At 56.0% G+C, this 16,351-nt stretch overlaps 3 protein-coding genes across 3 annotated transcripts in view; 1 reads left to right on the forward strand and 2 right to left on the reverse strand.

Annotated features, from left to right (window-relative positions):
• The window catches only part of GUITHDRAFT_143258 (hypothetical protein), a gene marked incomplete at both ends in the record, with an annotated part of 15,332 nt that extends 1,812 nt beyond the window's left edge, over nucleotides 1–13,520 (reverse strand). Inside the window, 63 exons of the mRNA XM_005826588.1 lie at nucleotides 25–473; nucleotides 745–926; nucleotides 1,034–1,079; nucleotides 1,269–1,348; nucleotides 1,545–1,616; nucleotides 1,664–1,802; nucleotides 1,857–1,942; nucleotides 2,105–2,266; nucleotides 2,525–2,572; nucleotides 2,638–2,700; nucleotides 2,742–2,790; nucleotides 2,921–3,022; nucleotides 3,068–3,101; nucleotides 3,200–3,243; nucleotides 3,381–3,433; nucleotides 3,481–3,579; nucleotides 3,634–3,724; nucleotides 3,780–3,813; nucleotides 3,863–3,999; nucleotides 4,035–4,132; nucleotides 4,223–4,290; nucleotides 4,343–4,435; nucleotides 4,593–4,763; nucleotides 4,819–4,932; nucleotides 4,980–5,025; nucleotides 5,073–5,150; nucleotides 5,201–5,284; nucleotides 5,488–5,527; nucleotides 5,670–5,752; nucleotides 5,819–5,863; nucleotides 5,904–5,961; nucleotides 6,118–6,181; nucleotides 6,233–6,372; nucleotides 6,408–6,469; nucleotides 6,836–6,889; nucleotides 7,053–7,142; nucleotides 7,319–7,361; nucleotides 7,409–7,497; nucleotides 7,544–7,586; nucleotides 7,640–7,726; nucleotides 7,778–7,959; nucleotides 8,142–8,194; nucleotides 8,243–8,459; nucleotides 8,510–8,563; nucleotides 8,613–8,729; nucleotides 8,926–8,970; nucleotides 9,018–9,213; nucleotides 9,263–9,462; nucleotides 9,510–9,562; nucleotides 9,617–10,915; nucleotides 11,324–11,424; nucleotides 12,081–12,118; nucleotides 12,169–12,314; nucleotides 12,387–12,439; nucleotides 12,495–12,569; nucleotides 12,619–12,695; nucleotides 12,740–12,809; nucleotides 12,864–12,909; nucleotides 12,956–13,001; nucleotides 13,052–13,107; nucleotides 13,163–13,247; nucleotides 13,301–13,406; nucleotides 13,518–13,520. Coding sequence (XP_005826645.1) covers nucleotides 25–473; nucleotides 745–926; nucleotides 1,034–1,079; nucleotides 1,269–1,348; nucleotides 1,545–1,616; nucleotides 1,664–1,802; nucleotides 1,857–1,942; nucleotides 2,105–2,266; nucleotides 2,525–2,572; nucleotides 2,638–2,700; nucleotides 2,742–2,790; nucleotides 2,921–3,022; nucleotides 3,068–3,101; nucleotides 3,200–3,243; nucleotides 3,381–3,433; nucleotides 3,481–3,579; nucleotides 3,634–3,724; nucleotides 3,780–3,813; nucleotides 3,863–3,999; nucleotides 4,035–4,132; nucleotides 4,223–4,290; nucleotides 4,343–4,435; nucleotides 4,593–4,763; nucleotides 4,819–4,932; nucleotides 4,980–5,025; nucleotides 5,073–5,150; nucleotides 5,201–5,284; nucleotides 5,488–5,527; nucleotides 5,670–5,752; nucleotides 5,819–5,863; nucleotides 5,904–5,961; nucleotides 6,118–6,181; nucleotides 6,233–6,372; nucleotides 6,408–6,469; nucleotides 6,836–6,889; nucleotides 7,053–7,142; nucleotides 7,319–7,361; nucleotides 7,409–7,497; nucleotides 7,544–7,586; nucleotides 7,640–7,726; nucleotides 7,778–7,959; nucleotides 8,142–8,194; nucleotides 8,243–8,459; nucleotides 8,510–8,563; nucleotides 8,613–8,729; nucleotides 8,926–8,970; nucleotides 9,018–9,213; nucleotides 9,263–9,462; nucleotides 9,510–9,562; nucleotides 9,617–10,915; nucleotides 11,324–11,424; nucleotides 12,081–12,118; nucleotides 12,169–12,314; nucleotides 12,387–12,439; nucleotides 12,495–12,569; nucleotides 12,619–12,695; nucleotides 12,740–12,809; nucleotides 12,864–12,909; nucleotides 12,956–13,001; nucleotides 13,052–13,107; nucleotides 13,163–13,247; nucleotides 13,301–13,406; nucleotides 13,518–13,520 — 6,938 coding nt within the window. The remainder of the gene's footprint in view (nucleotides 1–24; nucleotides 474–744; nucleotides 927–1,033; nucleotides 1,080–1,268; nucleotides 1,349–1,544; nucleotides 1,617–1,663; nucleotides 1,803–1,856; nucleotides 1,943–2,104; nucleotides 2,267–2,524; nucleotides 2,573–2,637; nucleotides 2,701–2,741; nucleotides 2,791–2,920; nucleotides 3,023–3,067; nucleotides 3,102–3,199; nucleotides 3,244–3,380; nucleotides 3,434–3,480; nucleotides 3,580–3,633; nucleotides 3,725–3,779; nucleotides 3,814–3,862; nucleotides 4,000–4,034; nucleotides 4,133–4,222; nucleotides 4,291–4,342; nucleotides 4,436–4,592; nucleotides 4,764–4,818; nucleotides 4,933–4,979; nucleotides 5,026–5,072; nucleotides 5,151–5,200; nucleotides 5,285–5,487; nucleotides 5,528–5,669; nucleotides 5,753–5,818; nucleotides 5,864–5,903; nucleotides 5,962–6,117; nucleotides 6,182–6,232; nucleotides 6,373–6,407; nucleotides 6,470–6,835; nucleotides 6,890–7,052; nucleotides 7,143–7,318; nucleotides 7,362–7,408; nucleotides 7,498–7,543; nucleotides 7,587–7,639; nucleotides 7,727–7,777; nucleotides 7,960–8,141; nucleotides 8,195–8,242; nucleotides 8,460–8,509; nucleotides 8,564–8,612; nucleotides 8,730–8,925; nucleotides 8,971–9,017; nucleotides 9,214–9,262; nucleotides 9,463–9,509; nucleotides 9,563–9,616; nucleotides 10,916–11,323; nucleotides 11,425–12,080; nucleotides 12,119–12,168; nucleotides 12,315–12,386; nucleotides 12,440–12,494; nucleotides 12,570–12,618; nucleotides 12,696–12,739; nucleotides 12,810–12,863; nucleotides 12,910–12,955; nucleotides 13,002–13,051; nucleotides 13,108–13,162; nucleotides 13,248–13,300; nucleotides 13,407–13,517) is intronic.
• Nucleotides 13,521–14,358: 838 nt separating this feature from the next.
• Nucleotides 14,359–14,997, forward strand: GUITHDRAFT_114164 (hypothetical protein; the record flags this gene model as incomplete). The annotated part of the gene is made up of 1 exon (XM_005826589.1): nucleotides 14,359–14,997. The coding sequence occupies one exon, from the start codon at nucleotides 14,359–14,361 to the stop codon at nucleotides 14,995–14,997; it is 639 nt and encodes a 212-aa protein (XP_005826646.1).
• Nucleotides 14,998–15,246: 249 nt separating this feature from the next.
• Nucleotides 15,247–16,205, reverse strand: GUITHDRAFT_76167 (hypothetical protein; the record flags this gene model as incomplete). The annotated part of the gene is made up of 8 exons (XM_005826590.1): nucleotides 15,247–15,416; nucleotides 15,470–15,560; nucleotides 15,608–15,679; nucleotides 15,738–15,762; nucleotides 15,817–15,859; nucleotides 15,925–15,980; nucleotides 16,037–16,075; nucleotides 16,120–16,205. Coding segments are annotated over 8 exons (582 nt in total), but the record flags the coding sequence as incomplete, so codon positions are not given.
• Nucleotides 16,206–16,351: the final 146 nt, after the last annotated feature.

Consider the following 16,351-nt stretch of genomic DNA (forward strand, 5'->3'; position numbering starts at 1 on the left):
TGACAACTTGGGGTCCTCCCCCACCTTCCACCGCCTCCCTCCACGTACCCGTTGCTCACCCACCGCCCCACCGATAGCGTCTTGCCGTCCACGGCGTCCGTCGCCTCCGCCACGATCCTTCCAGAGGAGGAGGAGGAGGAGGGAGGAAGGTTCTTGTCCCGGATGAGAGTGACCTCGGCGTTGGAGAAGAAGGCGTGAACGAATCTCGGCACCTTGGCTGACTTGTAGTCAAACCTGTACCGCAGCTCCTGCCCCTCGAACACGATCTCGATCGACTCCTTGTGACCCTGGAGGCTCCTGGACGCGTACAGGACCCTCTCCTGACCGTTAATGTTCAGCTTGTACTCGTCGGTCTCGTCAGGCGTGTCAAATTTCTCAACAGGAAAGATCTCGTCCGCGTCAGCTCGGCCCTTGCTGGGCACGAAAAATCCGAACCTGGCGATCCACCGACCGTCGACGGGGAGCTCCATCACCTGCGGTATGTGAGGTAGGAAGGGGGAGGGAGGGAGAAGACGAGGAAGAGCAGGAGGAGCAGGACGAGGGCGGGAACGGAAACGAAGGAGGAGGAAGTAGAGGATACGAGGAAGAGCAACACGACCAGAGGAGGAATCAGAAGAACAAGAGATAGAGTGGAGACTAGGACCAGGGAGGGAGAGGAGGAGGAGGAGGAGAAGAAGAAGGAGGAGAAGGAGGAGCAGGAGAAGGAGGAGAAGGAGGAGGAGGAGGCGGCGGCTGGTTTCGTACCCCTTCAATGAAGCCATTCGTGGTGTCATCCAATCTAGCGATGGACTGGAAGACTGGGTCCGGCTTCACCCCCTGCGTCCTCTTCCTGTTCGCCCACCAGCTGCACATCATGGGAGGAGGCGTCTCTGCTAGCTGGACGACTGGTGGAGGCTTCGGGCACAGGACTTTTCCAGCAGTTCCTCCTGCGGCTCGATGATGAGAGGGGAGATGGAAGAGGAGGAAGCGAAGGAGGGAAAGGGGATAGAGGAGGAGGAGGAGGAGGAGGAGGAGGAGGAGGAGATGTACTTACCAGCACAGCAGAATGCTCCAAGCTGGGGATCAACTGGACATTCGGTCTGTCGGATATTCAGCACAAGTCCGAGGATGTGAGAGACTGAGCATCAGGGCAGCAGAGGAGAAGAAGAGGATGAGGAAAGGAGGAGCAGAAGAGAAAGAGAAGAGAAAGAGAGGAGGAGGAGAGGAGGGGGGAAGCAGCAGGAAGATAGAGGGTAAGGGACGAAGAGGAGCAGTCGAGGGTGTCGCACCCCGTCCGGAGAGGGCGATCCCTCCGCACAGTAACGGCCAGCAGGAACAGCTGTGCATGGCTGCTTGTCGTTCGCTCCGCCTATCAGTTGTCAGGTCGAGAACGGTTGTCAGGTCGAGAATAAGAGAGGGGGGAGAAGGGGAGAGCAGGGAGGGGGGGGGGGAGGGAGGGAGGGAAGGGGGGGGGAGGGACAGATGGCAAGAGGGGGCGGAGGAGGAAGGGGAGGAGAGGAGGGAAAGAAAGTAGCAAGGAGGAGGAAGGGAGGCAAAGGGCATACCGAGGCAGAAGAATCCTTCGGGGCAGGGCTTCGAGTCAGCCTGGGTCGGAGTTCCCAGCGGGCAATATTGACCTGAGAGGCTGATGAGACCAGCTCCACCCCAGCTGCAGCCTCCTCACCCGGCGCCACATCGCAGGGGACGGGGACGGCCTGGCCCCCAGCACACCAGTGACCTGCTGGGCACTGATCGCCAGCCGTAGAGGCGCTGCCAGCCTTGCAGTAGGACCCGGGGTGGACGAAGAAGATGTCGCAAGGCACCTGCGAGTCAGATCAGCCCAGCTCGATCCCAGCTGACTCCGAGCTGCGGTCAACCTTATTCTCGTGTCCTCCTGGGCAATGGAAGCCAGCTGGACATTCTACCCCTGCGCCGTTGGTGCTGCCTTCAGGGCAGAAGTTTCCTGCAAAGAACGTGAGGATGGGGAGGGAAGGAGCGACGGGAGAGGAAGAGAGGAAAGAAGGCAAGCAGAGAGACGAGAACGGGAGGTGCGTTGGGGAAGGGGGTAACGAGAGCATCGGGGGAGGAGAGGGAGGGATAGAGGGAGAAAGGAGGTCACGTCAACCTGGTTGAGCTGTGCAGGCTTTGGGAAGACTCTGTCCTCCCTCGCAGTAGTAGCCAACGGGGCATCGCTTGCCCGCCTCGTCAGTGCTTCCTTCAGGGCAGAACTTTCCAGTAGGAGCGTTGCATGGCTGTTTGTCACGCGACCCCCCGAGGCAGTAAAACCCTGAAGCCGAGGTCAGCATGCCATGAAACATGTCATGATCGCCAAACCAGCCGGGCAAGGTTGACCAGCCTCCTCGAAGGACTTGGGAGGACAGTATCTTCCGCTTTCTGTAAAAGCTGTAGTCAAGCAGTTGTGTAGCTATCATCATCACCATCATCATCATCGTCATCATCATAAGCAGCAGCAGCAGCAGCAGCAGCAGCAGCAGCAGCAGCAGAAGCAGAAGCAGAAGCAGAAGCAGAAGCAGAAGCATATTACCAGCAGTGCAAGCGACGGCCAAGCGATCGTTGCCATGACAGTAATGTCCTACAGATTTGTCAATTCCTCTCGAGCTTCCAGCCAGGAGGGACAAGGAAAGAAGCCCAACAGACCTGCTGGGCACTCGGAGCCGTCGGAGCTGGACGAGCCCTTCTTGCAGTAGAACCCGGGCTCTGCTGACCGTCAGCTGGTCAACTTAGAGGGTAACTGGTCACACCAGCTCGGCATGGCTGAGGAGGAGTTGCGCCTCCCATGCAGTAGTAGCCCTGCCGTCCACGATCAGCCTACCAAGCTCAGCCCGAGCGGATCGCTACTCACGCCATCGCATGCGACACCATCGCCAGAAGAAGTGCCTGAGGAGAGTCAGGGGCCCAGCACAAGGCTGACCATTCTGACCTTCAGGGCAGTAGAACCCTGGAGCCGCTTGACAAGGCTGCTTCCCAGCTGCTCCTCCTTGACACCAGGAGCCAGCTGGGCATTTGACACCCGAAGGAGCTCCTGCAGTCGCTCTCAGCAACGCCCTTGAGCATGAGAGAACTTTACCTGTTCCCACCGGACAGTACATGCCGGGACTAGCCTGTACCTCGCCGTCAGCGACTGCGTTCCTTCCCCCCAGCAAGAATGGAGGAGGTAGGAGGGAGGAGGGAGGAGGGAGGAGGGAGGAGTCGCCTCCACCTGACACGGAGACGGCAAGGACGATCCTCCATCGCAGAAGTTGCCTGCACGTCAATCATCAGCGAACGACAGTCGCAACGGCTCTGGTCATGTACCCGCTGGACAAGGATCCACCGTCGTGTGTCCCTTGAGTGCGAGAGTTCAGCTCAGGCCCAGCACGAGGGTCAAACGCAGAGCTCACCTCAGGGCAGTAGCTACCCACAGGCGCCTGGCAGTTGGTCATCCCAGCAGAGCCTGAGCAGAGCTGAGAAGCGGATGAGGAGGCAGAAACTGAGGTTAACCTCCCGGACAAACATGTCCAGCTGGGCAGGTGATGCCGAGGGGGGAGGAGGAGCCAGCGTCACAGAAGTGGCCAGGGGCACAAGTGCACGGCTGCTTGTCTGTTCGAAATCTCAGTCAGTTGTTTCCTCCTCTTCCTCCTCCACCATCACGACCTGCGTTGCCTCCTGTACAGAAGAAGCCCACAGGGCACTGGATGCCTTGTGCAGAGGGGCTGCCAGCTGGACAGTACTTCCCAGCTGGGGCCTGCAGGGGAATTTGTTAGAGCAACGAAACGGAGGGGTAGGAGCTGAGAACAGACCTGGCAGGCTTGTTTGTCTTGACTACCACCAGGGCTGCCGCGAGATCAGCTGGACTATCTAAGGGAGTTCGATAGGAAATCACCAGAAGAACCCAGCTGGGCAGGATGAGCCTGCCGGGTCTGTGCTGCCCTCGGGGCAGTACGAGCCGACTTCGGCGGAACAAGGCTTGGCGTTCGCCATGCCGCCGGCACACCTAGAGGAGGAGGTCAGGGCTCCGTCCTGCCGCGGCAGCAGCAATGTCACCAAGAGCCGACCGGGCAGACGGCTCCTGCTGGGTCTGTCGACCCCTCTGCGATGGATGCAGTCAGCGCAGAGGCATGTGGAGTGCAACGAGGGACTACCAGGGCAGAACCTGCCGCGTTCAGCAGTGCAAGGGACTTTGTCGGAGCTTCCTCCTGCCACGACGGCTGAGAAGCCGCCAACAAGTTTCGAGACCTCGCACCTGGGCAGTAGTAGCCGATCTTACATTTGAACCCTTCTGTTGTTGGGGAGCCAGGACCGCAATAGAAGCTGCTCAAGCATCGTCAGACTCCTTCGCTCTCCCTCCCTCCCTCCGCATCACCCTGCTGCTGCGCTGCAGGCTACTGCCCCGGCTGAACCTCCAGCACAGAAGCTGCCGACTGGACACTTGACTCCGTTGGTGCTTGTGGAGCCCCTGGAGTGAGACGAGCACGACAAGGCAGGCAGGGAGGCAGAGGACGGTGGTGGGCAGCAAGGAGGGCAGAGGAGAGAAGGAGAGGAGAGAAAAGGAAGAGAGGAGAAGTGGAGGGGAGAGTCAGCTAGTTATAACATGACAGCACTGCTTCGCTCACTTGGGGCAGTAGAACCCTGGCTCGCAAGTGCACGCAACCTTGTCCGGCATCTGATCCAGCGAGTAGAAGCCCAGGGGAACCTCGTGCCCAACCGCATCCGACGAGCCGTCGGGGCAGTAGTACCCAGCCGGGGAGTTGGAGCACTTCTGCTTATCGGCCTGTCCCCCAGCACTGCAGCCGTGCAGTCGTAAGAAGGCGCAAACTTCCAACAGCTCACGAAGCCCACCAGAAGAAGCCCTCAGGGCAAGGGACGCCGTTGGCTCCAGCAGCGCTGCCAGCTGGGCAGTAGGACCCTGCCGGGGCTGTGCATGCAGTCGGGCTGGCCGAGGCGCCAGGGCACCTGAGGGTAGAGGGTGAGTGACGAGGCAGGAAGTTCAGCGGAGTCACCAGGAGCCCACTGAGCAGCTCTGCCCGTTGGCACTGGACGAGCCAGCTGGGAAGGGGTCAGAAGAGGAGTCTTGATGACTCGAGAGCTCGTACTTGCACAGAAAGTTCCTGCTGGGCCCGTGCAGGGCATCTTGTCTGCCGTGCCACCAGTACAGAAGTATCCAGCCGGGCCTGCCGCTCAACTCAGCAAAGCGAGTCGGAGGCTGCGAGCTTTCAGGTACATGTGGTCCCGTGCTCCTGCGAGCTCCCTGGCGGACAGAATGATCCAGCTGCAGCCTTGCAGTCGGCCTTGTCGGCGTCGCCCCCTTTAGACGTGTCAGGGAGCAGGAGGAGGAGGAAGGGGAGGGGGGGGAGGAGAAAGGAGGTGGTAACTAAAGCTGGTGATGGAGGACGACAAAAGAATAAAGTGCATGACACAAAGTCAAGGAAGAAGGGAACAAGACCATGAAGAGGAGGGGATGGGGGCGGAGGGGACGAGCAAGAGGAGGGGAGAACAACGGTGAGGTACCTGCACACCATTGTCCTACAGGACAGATAATCCCTGACTCCTGCACGCCAGCAACGTGAGAAGAGCGAGTGGCAAAGAGGAGAAAGTGGATACCGAAGAAGATCCCTCTTCGCAGTAGTATCCAGGTCGAGCCGAGCAGGACTGGGGAACGAACTGGAAGCCCAGGCCTGCCAGCCCGTCACCTCCACCTCCTTCCTTGACTTCGCGCAGACGTACAGTAGTGTCCAGGAGGGCATGGCGAGGTTGCGTCCGGCGCCGCTGCTCCCTGCGGGCAGAACATTCCTGCTCGTCCCCGTCAGCCCTGCACCGTCGGCCTCCCCCACCAGCTCACCCGCAGCTGCTTCGCAGTCCTCCTTGTTTGCGGCTTTCACAGCAGCTCTCAGTCGTCAATCACAGCACCGACACCTCAAGCTCACATCCTCCGGCGCAGTAGCTCCCAGCTGGGCAGAGGATCCCGTCTGGGCTGCTGCTCCCCTGCTCGAGCACGGTCACAGGCGGGAGTGGCAAGGGAAGGGCTCCTTGCCTCTGAGCAGTACTTCCCAGGTGCCGCCGTGCATTCCTTCTTATCTCCTCCCTGACCAACGGAACTTCAACTTCGCGCCTTCCTCGCTGCCGTCAGGTTCCCATCACCTGACAGTAGAACCCTGCTGGGCAGGTCCTTCCCAACGGTCGGTAGGCTCCAGTTGGGCAGTACCTGAGGAAAAAGCTGAGAACTCGAGCTGGCGGCCAACTGCAAGCCGCAAACCTCCCAGGCTCCGAGTTGCATTCCTGCGGCAGCGTCGAGCCACCAGTGCAGTAGAAGCGCTCAGGGCACTTGGTCCCGTTCATGTTGTCCGAACCCTCCGGGCAGTAGAGTCCGGGGGGAGACATGCAGGGAAGCTTGTCCTGCAGTGCTGCCGTTAGTGCTGCCGGCCCCTCACCTCCTCCTCCTCCCCCCCCTTCCCCCCTGCAAAGTTACAGCACCTCCGAGTCTCCAAGGCACCTGCAAGAAACAAGCTCAGATGAGGAGGATGCACGAACTTCGAAATTCACCAGAAGCCGGGTGGGCACTTTCTGCCTGTAGCAACCTCGGAGCCCTCTGAGAGAACTTGGGTATAAGAAGGGAAGGAGAAAAGTGTGGAAGAGCGAGAGAAGCCACAAATAGAAATGCACGAAAACCAGAAAGGCAGGGAGAGGGTGAGAAGGAGGGGAGGAGGAAGGGAGGAGGGAGAGGGAGGAGGAAGGAGGTGGGGAGGAGAGGGCGGCCGGAGAGAGCTGGAGAGGAAAGGAGGAAGGAGAGGAAGGAGAGGAAGAGAAACAGGGACACGGTACATCCTTCCAATAAGAGGAGCGTTGCAATAAAACTAACCAGGGCAGTAAAACCCGGGTTGGCACGAGCACAACTCTTTGTCTGCGTTCCCTCCTGCAGCAACAGAACTCAGACTGAAGGAGCAGAGCGCGAGGTTCGAACCGCTGCAGAAGTATCCCTTGGGACACTTTGTGCCCTTGCTGTCCGAGCTCCCTTCCGCACAAAAGAACCCTAGCACGAGGTCAACCGAGGTGCTGGCAGCGCATGGTCCTCCTACCTGCGTCGGCTGCACAATCCTTCTTGTCTTCCGTTCCGCCAGGGCAGTAGAACGTCGCAGGGCAGGAGACACCAAAGGCGTCCCCAGTGCCTGGCGAGAGCAGATGAGTAAGGAAAGTGAGGACGGGGAGGAGGACGAGGACGAGGACGAGGACGAGGACGAGGACGAGGACGAGGAAGGGGAGGAAGGACAAGGACGAGGACGAGGAGCATGGAGAGGGACAAGTAGGACGCGGAGGACGAGGAGGACGAGGGGGGCCGACCAACCTTCAGGGCAGTATGACCCAGGAAGCGCCTTGCAATCAGCAGCCTGTAGAGATCCAAGTAAATTCACAACCTCTCGCCCAGCTGCGTGACCTCTGCTGCTCCACCAGAGCAGTACTTGCCCACAGGGCAAGCATGCGTCTCGGCGCTTCCTTCAGGGCAGAACTCTCCAGGAGGAGCGTCTGCGATAGACTTCAGCGCGAGCATGACCGAAGTTCGAGCGCTCACCGCATGCCGTCAGGCCGTGCGAACCTCCCAAGCAAGTGGAGCCCTGGGCGTGCAAGTCACATCGAGTCTCTCGGTCCCTTTCCTTCCTCCCCTCACCGACGGGCAGGGAACTCCCTTGATGCTGCTCGAGCCCGGGGGGCACCAGTGCCCCGGGTCTGCTTGACAAGGCTTGGCTTCCTCCTTCTGCTCGCTCGGTCGTCACAAGAAGTCCAAGACATGCTCATCCTCTCTCACCCCGCCAACGCAGTAGTAGCCCACGATGCACTCTACCCCGTTCGCGTCGCTGCTCCCGCTCGGACAGTACCGCCCAGCCGGGGCCGTGCAGACCTTGGCGTTCTCGGAGCCTCCCGAGCAGTAGAAACCAGCTTCACATTTCTTGCCCGCCAGAGGTTCTGCTCCGGTTGACGCGTTCCATCCTGCGGGGCAGTAGAACCCTGGGGAATCCCCTTCAGGACAGCGACAACAAAAGAAGGGAAGTGGAGCAGGTAAGAGAGATGAAAGAGGAGAGTGTTGGAAGGAGCAGGAGAGAGCAGGAGAGGAAGAGAGAGGAGAGGAAAGATAGGAGAGGAGAGCAATAGCTGACTCCCATGACCCTCACCAGGAGATGAAGTGCAAGGCTTCATGTTGGCATCAAGACCTTCACAGAAATGTCTACGTCGACCAGTCAGAGCAGGAACGATGCCGTCGTCACATCCTCACCCGACAGGACACTTCACACCCTCGGGCAGCGAGCTGCCGATAGGGCAGTAGTATCCTTCCTCGCAGACACAGGGAGTCTTGTCGCTGCTTCCTCCTTCGCACCAGAAGCCCACGGGACATTTCACACCTGAAGAGGAGGAAGATCCTGGCGGGCAGTACGACCCAGGCTCTGTTCCGCAGATCATGGGCACTGCTGTTGCTCCTGCACAGTAAGATCCTGGGAACAAGAGTGAGCAGCTACTGGGAGGCACAGGACAGGGCACATACCAACGGGGCAGAGGGTCCCTTGACCAGAGGCTGTCCCTCTGGCACAGAAGTATCCTGTAGATGTTCTCAGCGGGTTAAGTGCAAGTCATCATGATACACTGACCAGGACTGACTGTGCAAGGCGCCTTGTCTGCTGTGCCTCCTGGACAAGTGAAGCCAGGAGGACACTGGGCGCCATTGGGCGAAACCGAGCCCTCAGGGCAGTAGTACCCAGGAGCCGCTGCCAACGAAGAAGTCAAACGAAGAAAGCAGAAGGAGGGGCACAATCGACTAGATAGACCATCAGAGGAAAGAGGAGGAAACAGATCAAATGATGAAGACATTAGCTTGCAGATGACATGAGTTTGTTTAGAACATGAACGACGAGAGGAGGAGACAAATAAAGAACAGAAGCAGAGCAGGAGGCTGTCAGATACCAGCGCAAGAATCGGGCAATGCTGTGCCTCCAATGCAGAATTTGCCTGGAAACAGGTTCAGGTACACTAGACTCGGAGGAGTGCTGGAAAACCTTGGGGGCAATGCACACCCAGTGAGGACTGAGAGCCTTCGGGGCAGTAGCTCCCTGGACCAGCGACGCAGGGGAGCTTGTCACTCGATCCTCCCTTGCAAGCAGAGCCCGCCGGGCAAACTTCGCCCGCTGCCGCCTTGGACTTGGGAGGACACCATGAGCCAGGAGCTGCGGTGCACTCTTGCGCCAAACTCGTCTGCAACAATAGAATCAACCCGGACCAGTTTGACTTGCTCAAAGCTCACCCCGCCGATGCAGAAATGTCCAACAGGGCATTCTCGGCCCGCAGCCGTTGAGCTTCCTGATGAGCAGAAGAAACCTGGCTCCGCTTGGCATGGCTGAGGCCCTGTGGTACCTCCGGTGCAGAAGTTTCCGCCATCACAAATCTTCCCAGCAAGAGGGTCAGAGTTGCGTTCCGGAGCCCATCCTTCCGGACAGAAGAAGCCTGATACCTTGTCAGGCAACACGCTGGACAAGCCAAGACATCATCACCTGGCAATGCCGTACAGTCTACCTTGATGGCACTCCCACCAGCACAGAAATGCCTGCAAATGCCATTCAGTTCATGACAACATTCGCATCGAAGGCTGGGAGCGCACCCGATTGGACAGATTTCGCCAGAAGGCTCAAAGCTTTTCTTCGGGCAAAAGTATCCAGGAGAAGCTGTGCATGGCTGCTTAGCTTTCGAGCCCCCCAAACAGTAGAATCCTTCGGGACATTCCACCCCCTGGGTAGGGGAGGAAACTTGACCCGGCGGACAGGAGTAGCCCTTCTCCACAGCGCATTCCACCTTGTCGCTTTGCAGACCAGCACAAGCGTGGCCAACGGGGCAAGAGACACCAGTGGCAGTCGAGGTTCCCTGGGGACAGTACGAACCTGGTGAAGCTTGGCATGGGGCCTTAGTTCCGCCTCGACCGCCAACACAGTAGTATCCTTGAGGACACGGAAGAAGGTTATAGAGGGGGTTTTCTGGATCGGATCCTGCTATCTTCTCACAGTACTCTCCTGGTTTTGCCTTGCAGACCGTCTTGCATTCACCGCCTTCTTTCACGTATCCAGTCACACACAAGCACTGTGCCCTGGTAGCGCTTCCTTTCACACTCATCTCATGGGCCCCGCATTTCTGAGGGGTGGACTTGGCAGGGCAATAGTAGCCTGCCTCACATTCTATACAATCCAAATCTTTCATGTGGGGATTCTGATAATAGCCAGGTTGGCACATACAAGTTCCTTGCCCTTCAAGACCACCTGTGTCTGAGCCAGGTGGACATTCATGCTTCATCGCAGGCCACTTGTCATTATTGTAAGGGTAATGCAAGCACTTGACAACATCGTCCGACTTGCAACGAATCGGGTCGAATTGCCCGGGGCAGAAGTTGTTCACAGGACAGGAGTGGCAATTCCCATTGTTCTCATGCGTTGCATCCACCCCGTACATTCCTTCCGGACACCAGCAATCTTCGATGCTTCTGCTGGCTCGGCGACTTGTAAGTGGAGCTGGACAAGTGAGGACCAAGTCTTTCTTCTCGGGACAGTACTTTCCCTCCTCACATGCTGTGCAAGTTGGGCCGGCCTGAGTTTCTATCAAGACGAACCCGGGAATGCAAACCGGCACGGAGGGCCAATCATTGAAGTAGCCAGGATAAACAGGTTTAGGGATGTCTGATCCGTTTCTCCTGCAACACATCATCCAGCCTGCCTTGATCTTCGTCTGGTCATCTAAAGGCGCTGCGCTAATGTTGAAAACCCAGTTATCAGGTGAGGATGTGCTTGCTTCGATCAGATCCTCCACCCGGTTTTTCCTCTCGCCCTTCATCAGCACAACAACTGCCATGACTGCAAGCAGGAGCATGGCAACGGAGCTTGCATACGAGACGATGGCCGGACGGCGCGACCTCCTGACAACAGGGGAAGCGGAGTCTAGTGGAATGTATTCCATCTTGAAGGTGGCTGGCGTGACCGAGGAAGGAACAAGAGCACAAGGGAGATCAGAGCAAGAAGAAGAGTTTGATCGCTTCTCTCGCGGAACTAATCAGATCAAAGTCGTCGCCTCCCCGCTGTTGTCATATCGTTCATCTCGCCATCTCGCCCGAAATAGCCATCAAACACATTACCACCCCCACATTCCCCAATGCAACCACCCCTACCCCCTACGGAATTTTCACTTTACACTTCACAGTTTCAGTACCTTGCCGGATTCGCAATGGGCTGCTCAACGACTCTCACATGATGTCAGTGAGTTGGAGATCAAACAGCTTCCCTCATGCAAGGATGCGGCGCATGCAGGGCTACGAAGCCCTCACGACCTCTTGACCCGCTGCCGCTGCGGTGGAGCCGTATGCTCGAGGCCGAAGGCAGCAGACAGGCTGACTTGAATGAGAATCTCCGACTCGGGATCGTCTCTAGGCTTATGGAAGGCAATCAGCAGCAGCTAATCTGAGATGGAGGACTCGAAAGAAGGTGTTGAAGAGGAGGAGGAGGAGGAGGAGGAGGAGGAGGAGGAGGAGGAGGAAGAAGAAGTTGCCATGCTGGACTCCGTCATGGGTACCGTACGAGTCACAGGCGGCTTCCTCATACAACTTTTACTCAAAGTTAAGTTAAAAATAATTACGAGGACAATCAGGCCCCCGAGAGTGGCACCTGAGAGCCGATGACTGCCATACCTGTCACCACCGCAACGACTCAACCGAAGGTCTTGTAGTGGTTTCCGCTGTTTCTCCAAAGCCGGAACAGTATCGTTGCAGGCCTATCTTAGGCCGGTGTAAGTATAGCGACAACTGCGGGGCTGCTCTCAGTCTCCCGGGTAGCCCTGGAGGCTGAAACTTGTCTTGTATGACGGCATTGAACTCAAGTTTCGTACACGGAGCCCGAGCCCGCGGTACCCGGCTGTGGCCACGGGATGGGAGATGGGAGAGAGAATGAGAGATTAATCATTGATCACATATTTACATATGAATTCCCCTCTTGTCAAAGTGAGGCAAGGCTTGACGAAGCTTGTCTGCGCAGGTGTCTTGACACTGCAGGGAGGTGAGGAGAGGAGGAGAATAGTGACGATGATATCACCTTGACATACGATCCGATCTCGTCTGAGCCATCGCAACCTAGAACAAGTAAGACATTGAGCAAAGCCGCCACTCCCTCCCCTGCTCACAATCGCAAACTCCGTCCTTCACCCGGCTAGAGAAGATGTACATGTCCTCCTGCATCCCATGATACCTCCTCTTGCACTTGAACCTGCACAACCAGACCTCCGGGTCAGTCCAGCACTGTCGGAACTCCAAAGATCCACATGGCAACCTGCCATTGACGCAGGCTGAGGTCTCTGAAAGGAGCGATCAAACGTCAGGTCAGAAGGCGCAGAAACAGCACTCATTGCCTGGCTCGTCGGTCCCGTCCACACAGTCACAGTAGTCGTCATTCACCTGCTCCAGGGTCAGGCAGGGGACATGTAGGCAGTCAGCCGGTTCTGTCTCGCACTTTGGACATGTTCAGCTTCTGGTCTCCATCGCAAACAAAGACAGCAGTGTTGTCAATGATGCTTATAGGCTTGTGCTGCAAGTGACTCAGCGTCAGAACAGAGCTTCTAATGTTTCAAATGAACCTGAGCGAGGACAGCAGACGGAGGTGAAAGTTTTTGTTTGTGTGCCGCCTCAGGAGCTTCATCCCCTCCATGCTCACCTTCCATGAGTTCATGCTGCAGTCAACACAGTTACAAAGAGTACCTGCTCTATCCTTCTGCTCTGACACGCCGGAGGGACGGGAGTCAGAGGGAGGAGGAGTTCTGTGAAGGGACTGTGCAGGCGACATGTCAGAACCAACCAATTCAGCTCTCATCTCTATCAGCACCGGCCAAATCTTCTTCGAAAACTTGAGCGCCTTGTTCATCCCTTGACTGCAAACATTCGCACTCTTGTTTCATGCGCAAGCAACAAATTTACTCCATCGTTTCGTAGGGCTGCCGCTCGTTCCCCCCATGCTTATCTCCTGCCATTCCACAATCACGGGACCCGCTAAGATCTCGGAGGTCGACAGACCTGCATTGTTCCTCTTCAGATCTTGATGGCTCCCTCGCACAAATGTGCTCTTGTTCCTGCTCACGTATGCGCACGTCAGCACGAGGCGGATGACAACATCATTCGTCACACCCCCAGAATCCGAAGCCTTTCCTGTGCTCCACGTCGCTAAAGTCGAGGATGTTGAGGAAGTGCCCATAGAAAGTGCCCAACAAGACTGCAGTTCGCTCCTGAGTTCTCAGAAGTCCGGGCAGCAGACGACTTTCTCACCGAAGAACAGAACGATGCAGAGGATTGAGGAGAGATACAAGGGAGTGAGCAACCCCAGAACGACCTTCTTCCACCGCACCCTCCACTTCTTCCGCACTTGACTCGCCTACAAGTCCCGTCATGCACGGAGGCAACACAGTGGACGCTGCAAGGGTTTTTCCTGGTACAAGAAAGTATTCCTCGCGGGGGAGCGGATATGTGGCAAGATTGGTGCAACCATCGGAATCCTTTGCCTTGAGGTCAGTTGCTCTTCATTACAACACTAGTTCGAGTAACAAACAATGTCAGTAAAGAGGGATAGAGTGAACATGTAGGCAGCAGTATAACCCGTTGAATGTTCATCAGCCTTTGCCACCTGTATGGTTTGCTAGCAATCATCCTCTCACAACTTTTCTGCCTTCATTCTCATGCTTGCCCTCTGATTGTCTTTCTACTTGATGTCTCGTTATCCTGTTCCGTGGAGCCTCCGACCTCACCTTCTCTCTCCTTCCCTCCCTCCCTCCCTTCCCCCCTTGCCCTCCCCCCCTCACCCTCCCCCCTTCTCCCCCGCTCTCCCTCTCCCTCCCTCCCTCCCTCCCTCCCTCCCTCTCTCTCTCTCCATCTTCTCTACGCTCTCTATCACTCTTCATTTCATCTCACTTCTCCTCCCCTCCTCTCTCCGTCGTCTCTCCTCGCCATATCCCCGCGCTATTGCTCGTTCGGCCATCGTCACCTTGTTGAACCCCGACTTGCTAGGATGAACTAAAACTATTTATTATATTGTACCGTATGAAACTTAAAACATTTATTTTGAAGTATTCAGTAGTTGTTGGGTTCATTGGGTTACAAATTTTAGTACCAAATATGTAATATTCCGGATCTCTTGTACTGATAGGATCTAAATTTAACTATATTTAACAAAATTTATCATATGAGTAAAACAGTTGCAACCCCCATCCCAGTGAGTCGCTTCTCGCCAAATGCTGAGAGTTTCGGATTGCTCCTCCTCCTCCTCCTCCTCCTCCTCCTCCTCCTCCTCCTCCTCTCTCCCACTGAGCTCTTCCCGTACCAGCATCAGAATGTCCATTTTGCTCCTCCTCGGCTGCATCCTGTCCGCCATCTCGCCTACACTGGGCAATGATGTACACCCCCCACACTTCTCGGCTGTGCTCAGGAGCAGGAGTTTGGAGAACTTCGTTCCTTCAGAGCTTCGAGACAGCAATGGCGTTCCTCGTATATCGGATCTGCCTGCAGGAGGACTTGACTCCGTGCTCCGCCCTGCGGCCTTTCGGTTAGGGCTCAAGGAAGATTTCTGCGGACGATGTCTTACCCCCCAGCCAGGAGTTCCTAAGATCCTGCATGAAGCAAATTTGATCCGCTGGGTGCATCCCGACACGGATGTAGATGTGAGTCTCTGGTACACACCATTGTTCGACCAAGATGATACCAGCCAGCAAGCTGGGTTATCCATTGAAGGCGTCTATTCTCGAAGGAAGTACAACTTCGAGAAGCAGTATGAGAAGGCGGAGCATGAGAACCCATGGAACCCTGTCATTCCCCTTTCAACTGAGATGACTCCGGGACGTATCTCCACCTTCGGCTCCTGGAGAAAGTACGGCATGGACAAAGAGCACAACGCCGAAACAGATCACTCAAACGGCCATCTATTAGTATCTGACGTTGAGCGCGTGCTGATGGAGGCTATTGAAGGCAAGTAACAATCTTAAGTGGGATTCTAGTGGCCTTGTGGACGACAGATTGGTGTACAAGGTGACCTCACGGACACGAATCGAAAAAGTGGATCAGATCTCGTTGATTATCAAAATGCATTTCTATCTGCGCGTTGGAAACGTAGCGATTGCAAAAGGAAACATCCATCCGGAAGATTTGGTGGATGCGGAGTCAAGCAGCCCATCTTGGATTCCATTCACCACTGTTCATACGTTGAACGCGGTAAGATGAGAAATCTATTGTTGCCTTGGAGCCCTACCGAAATCGTGTGAATGATTCAACTGCAGCAATAGTTGCTCTACCTGATATCTTGTTAATCGAATCCTGGACTTGAACTTTTGTGTCACACTTCCTCTGTATCCTGCCTTGCTGATGAGGCTGGAGATGCATTCTTCTTGGGACCACCCTTCCATGGCACACCATCAAACCCAACGTACACCTCCTGAAGAACTTTGTAACCTTGCTCCGAGCACACGGAAGGGAGGTAGGTAGCAGAGTATCTCTCGCCGCGATCATCCTCGAATTCGATGATGATTCCATGCTTTCCAATCTGATGAGAGATCACTTTTCGCAACCATGAGATTGGACAAGGTAAACCTGCCAGTCCAGATAGTCGCGTCCGTCTTCGTAGTTGTGAAGTAGCGTGACACTGCACTCGAGCAGTCGAACCTGTCGCATTTCGCCGTCAGACACATCAGCTGTCTGAAGCCGTTGCAACAAAAGGGACCTCCTGTGCAGAGATTGGAGCAAACCTATCATGCATGATAAGATGCGCCATCGAAAGAAAACGAGGTACAAAAAAGTACCTACGATCGCTGAAAGCGCTCACAGACGCATACTTCCTCACACCTGAGAGACACTTGAGATGCTTGCAGAGAGCGATGGTTGTAATGCATATCGAGCAAAGAACTCACCCTCGTGCAGATCCATGGCCGAAAGATTCCCTATACATCCACGAAGCGAACTGCCGCTTCTAACAAGAGACATCATTGATTCCAAGTCCTTCACAACGGCGTTCGCACATACCCTCTTGAATCCGCTTTGTTCCATGTCACAAACAAGGGACTGGCGACAAGTCACGCCCTTCAATCACTCTCCTCATGACTCACTACGAGCCAGTCTTGAACTTCGGCGCAGGAACGGGGGTGCGGAATAACTCCGCCAAAATCACGTCAAAACAGAATCGGCATTGTTCCTCGAGCGAATCCTTTGCTGAGAGATCTATTAGTGCATCATATACCCGCAAGGCACGGACAACCGATTGGTTCCAACTGCTCTAGTGACATGGCCCGGGCTGAAAAATGTTTCCCTGAGAAAGTTGGTGATTAATGTTGTGTTCAT

Source organism: Guillardia theta (genome assembly GCF_000315625.1).
Source record: "Guillardia theta CCMP2712 unplaced genomic scaffold GUITHscaffold_73, whole genome shotgun sequence".
NCBI classification, from domain to species: domain Eukaryota; class Cryptophyceae; order Pyrenomonadales; family Geminigeraceae; genus Guillardia; species Guillardia theta.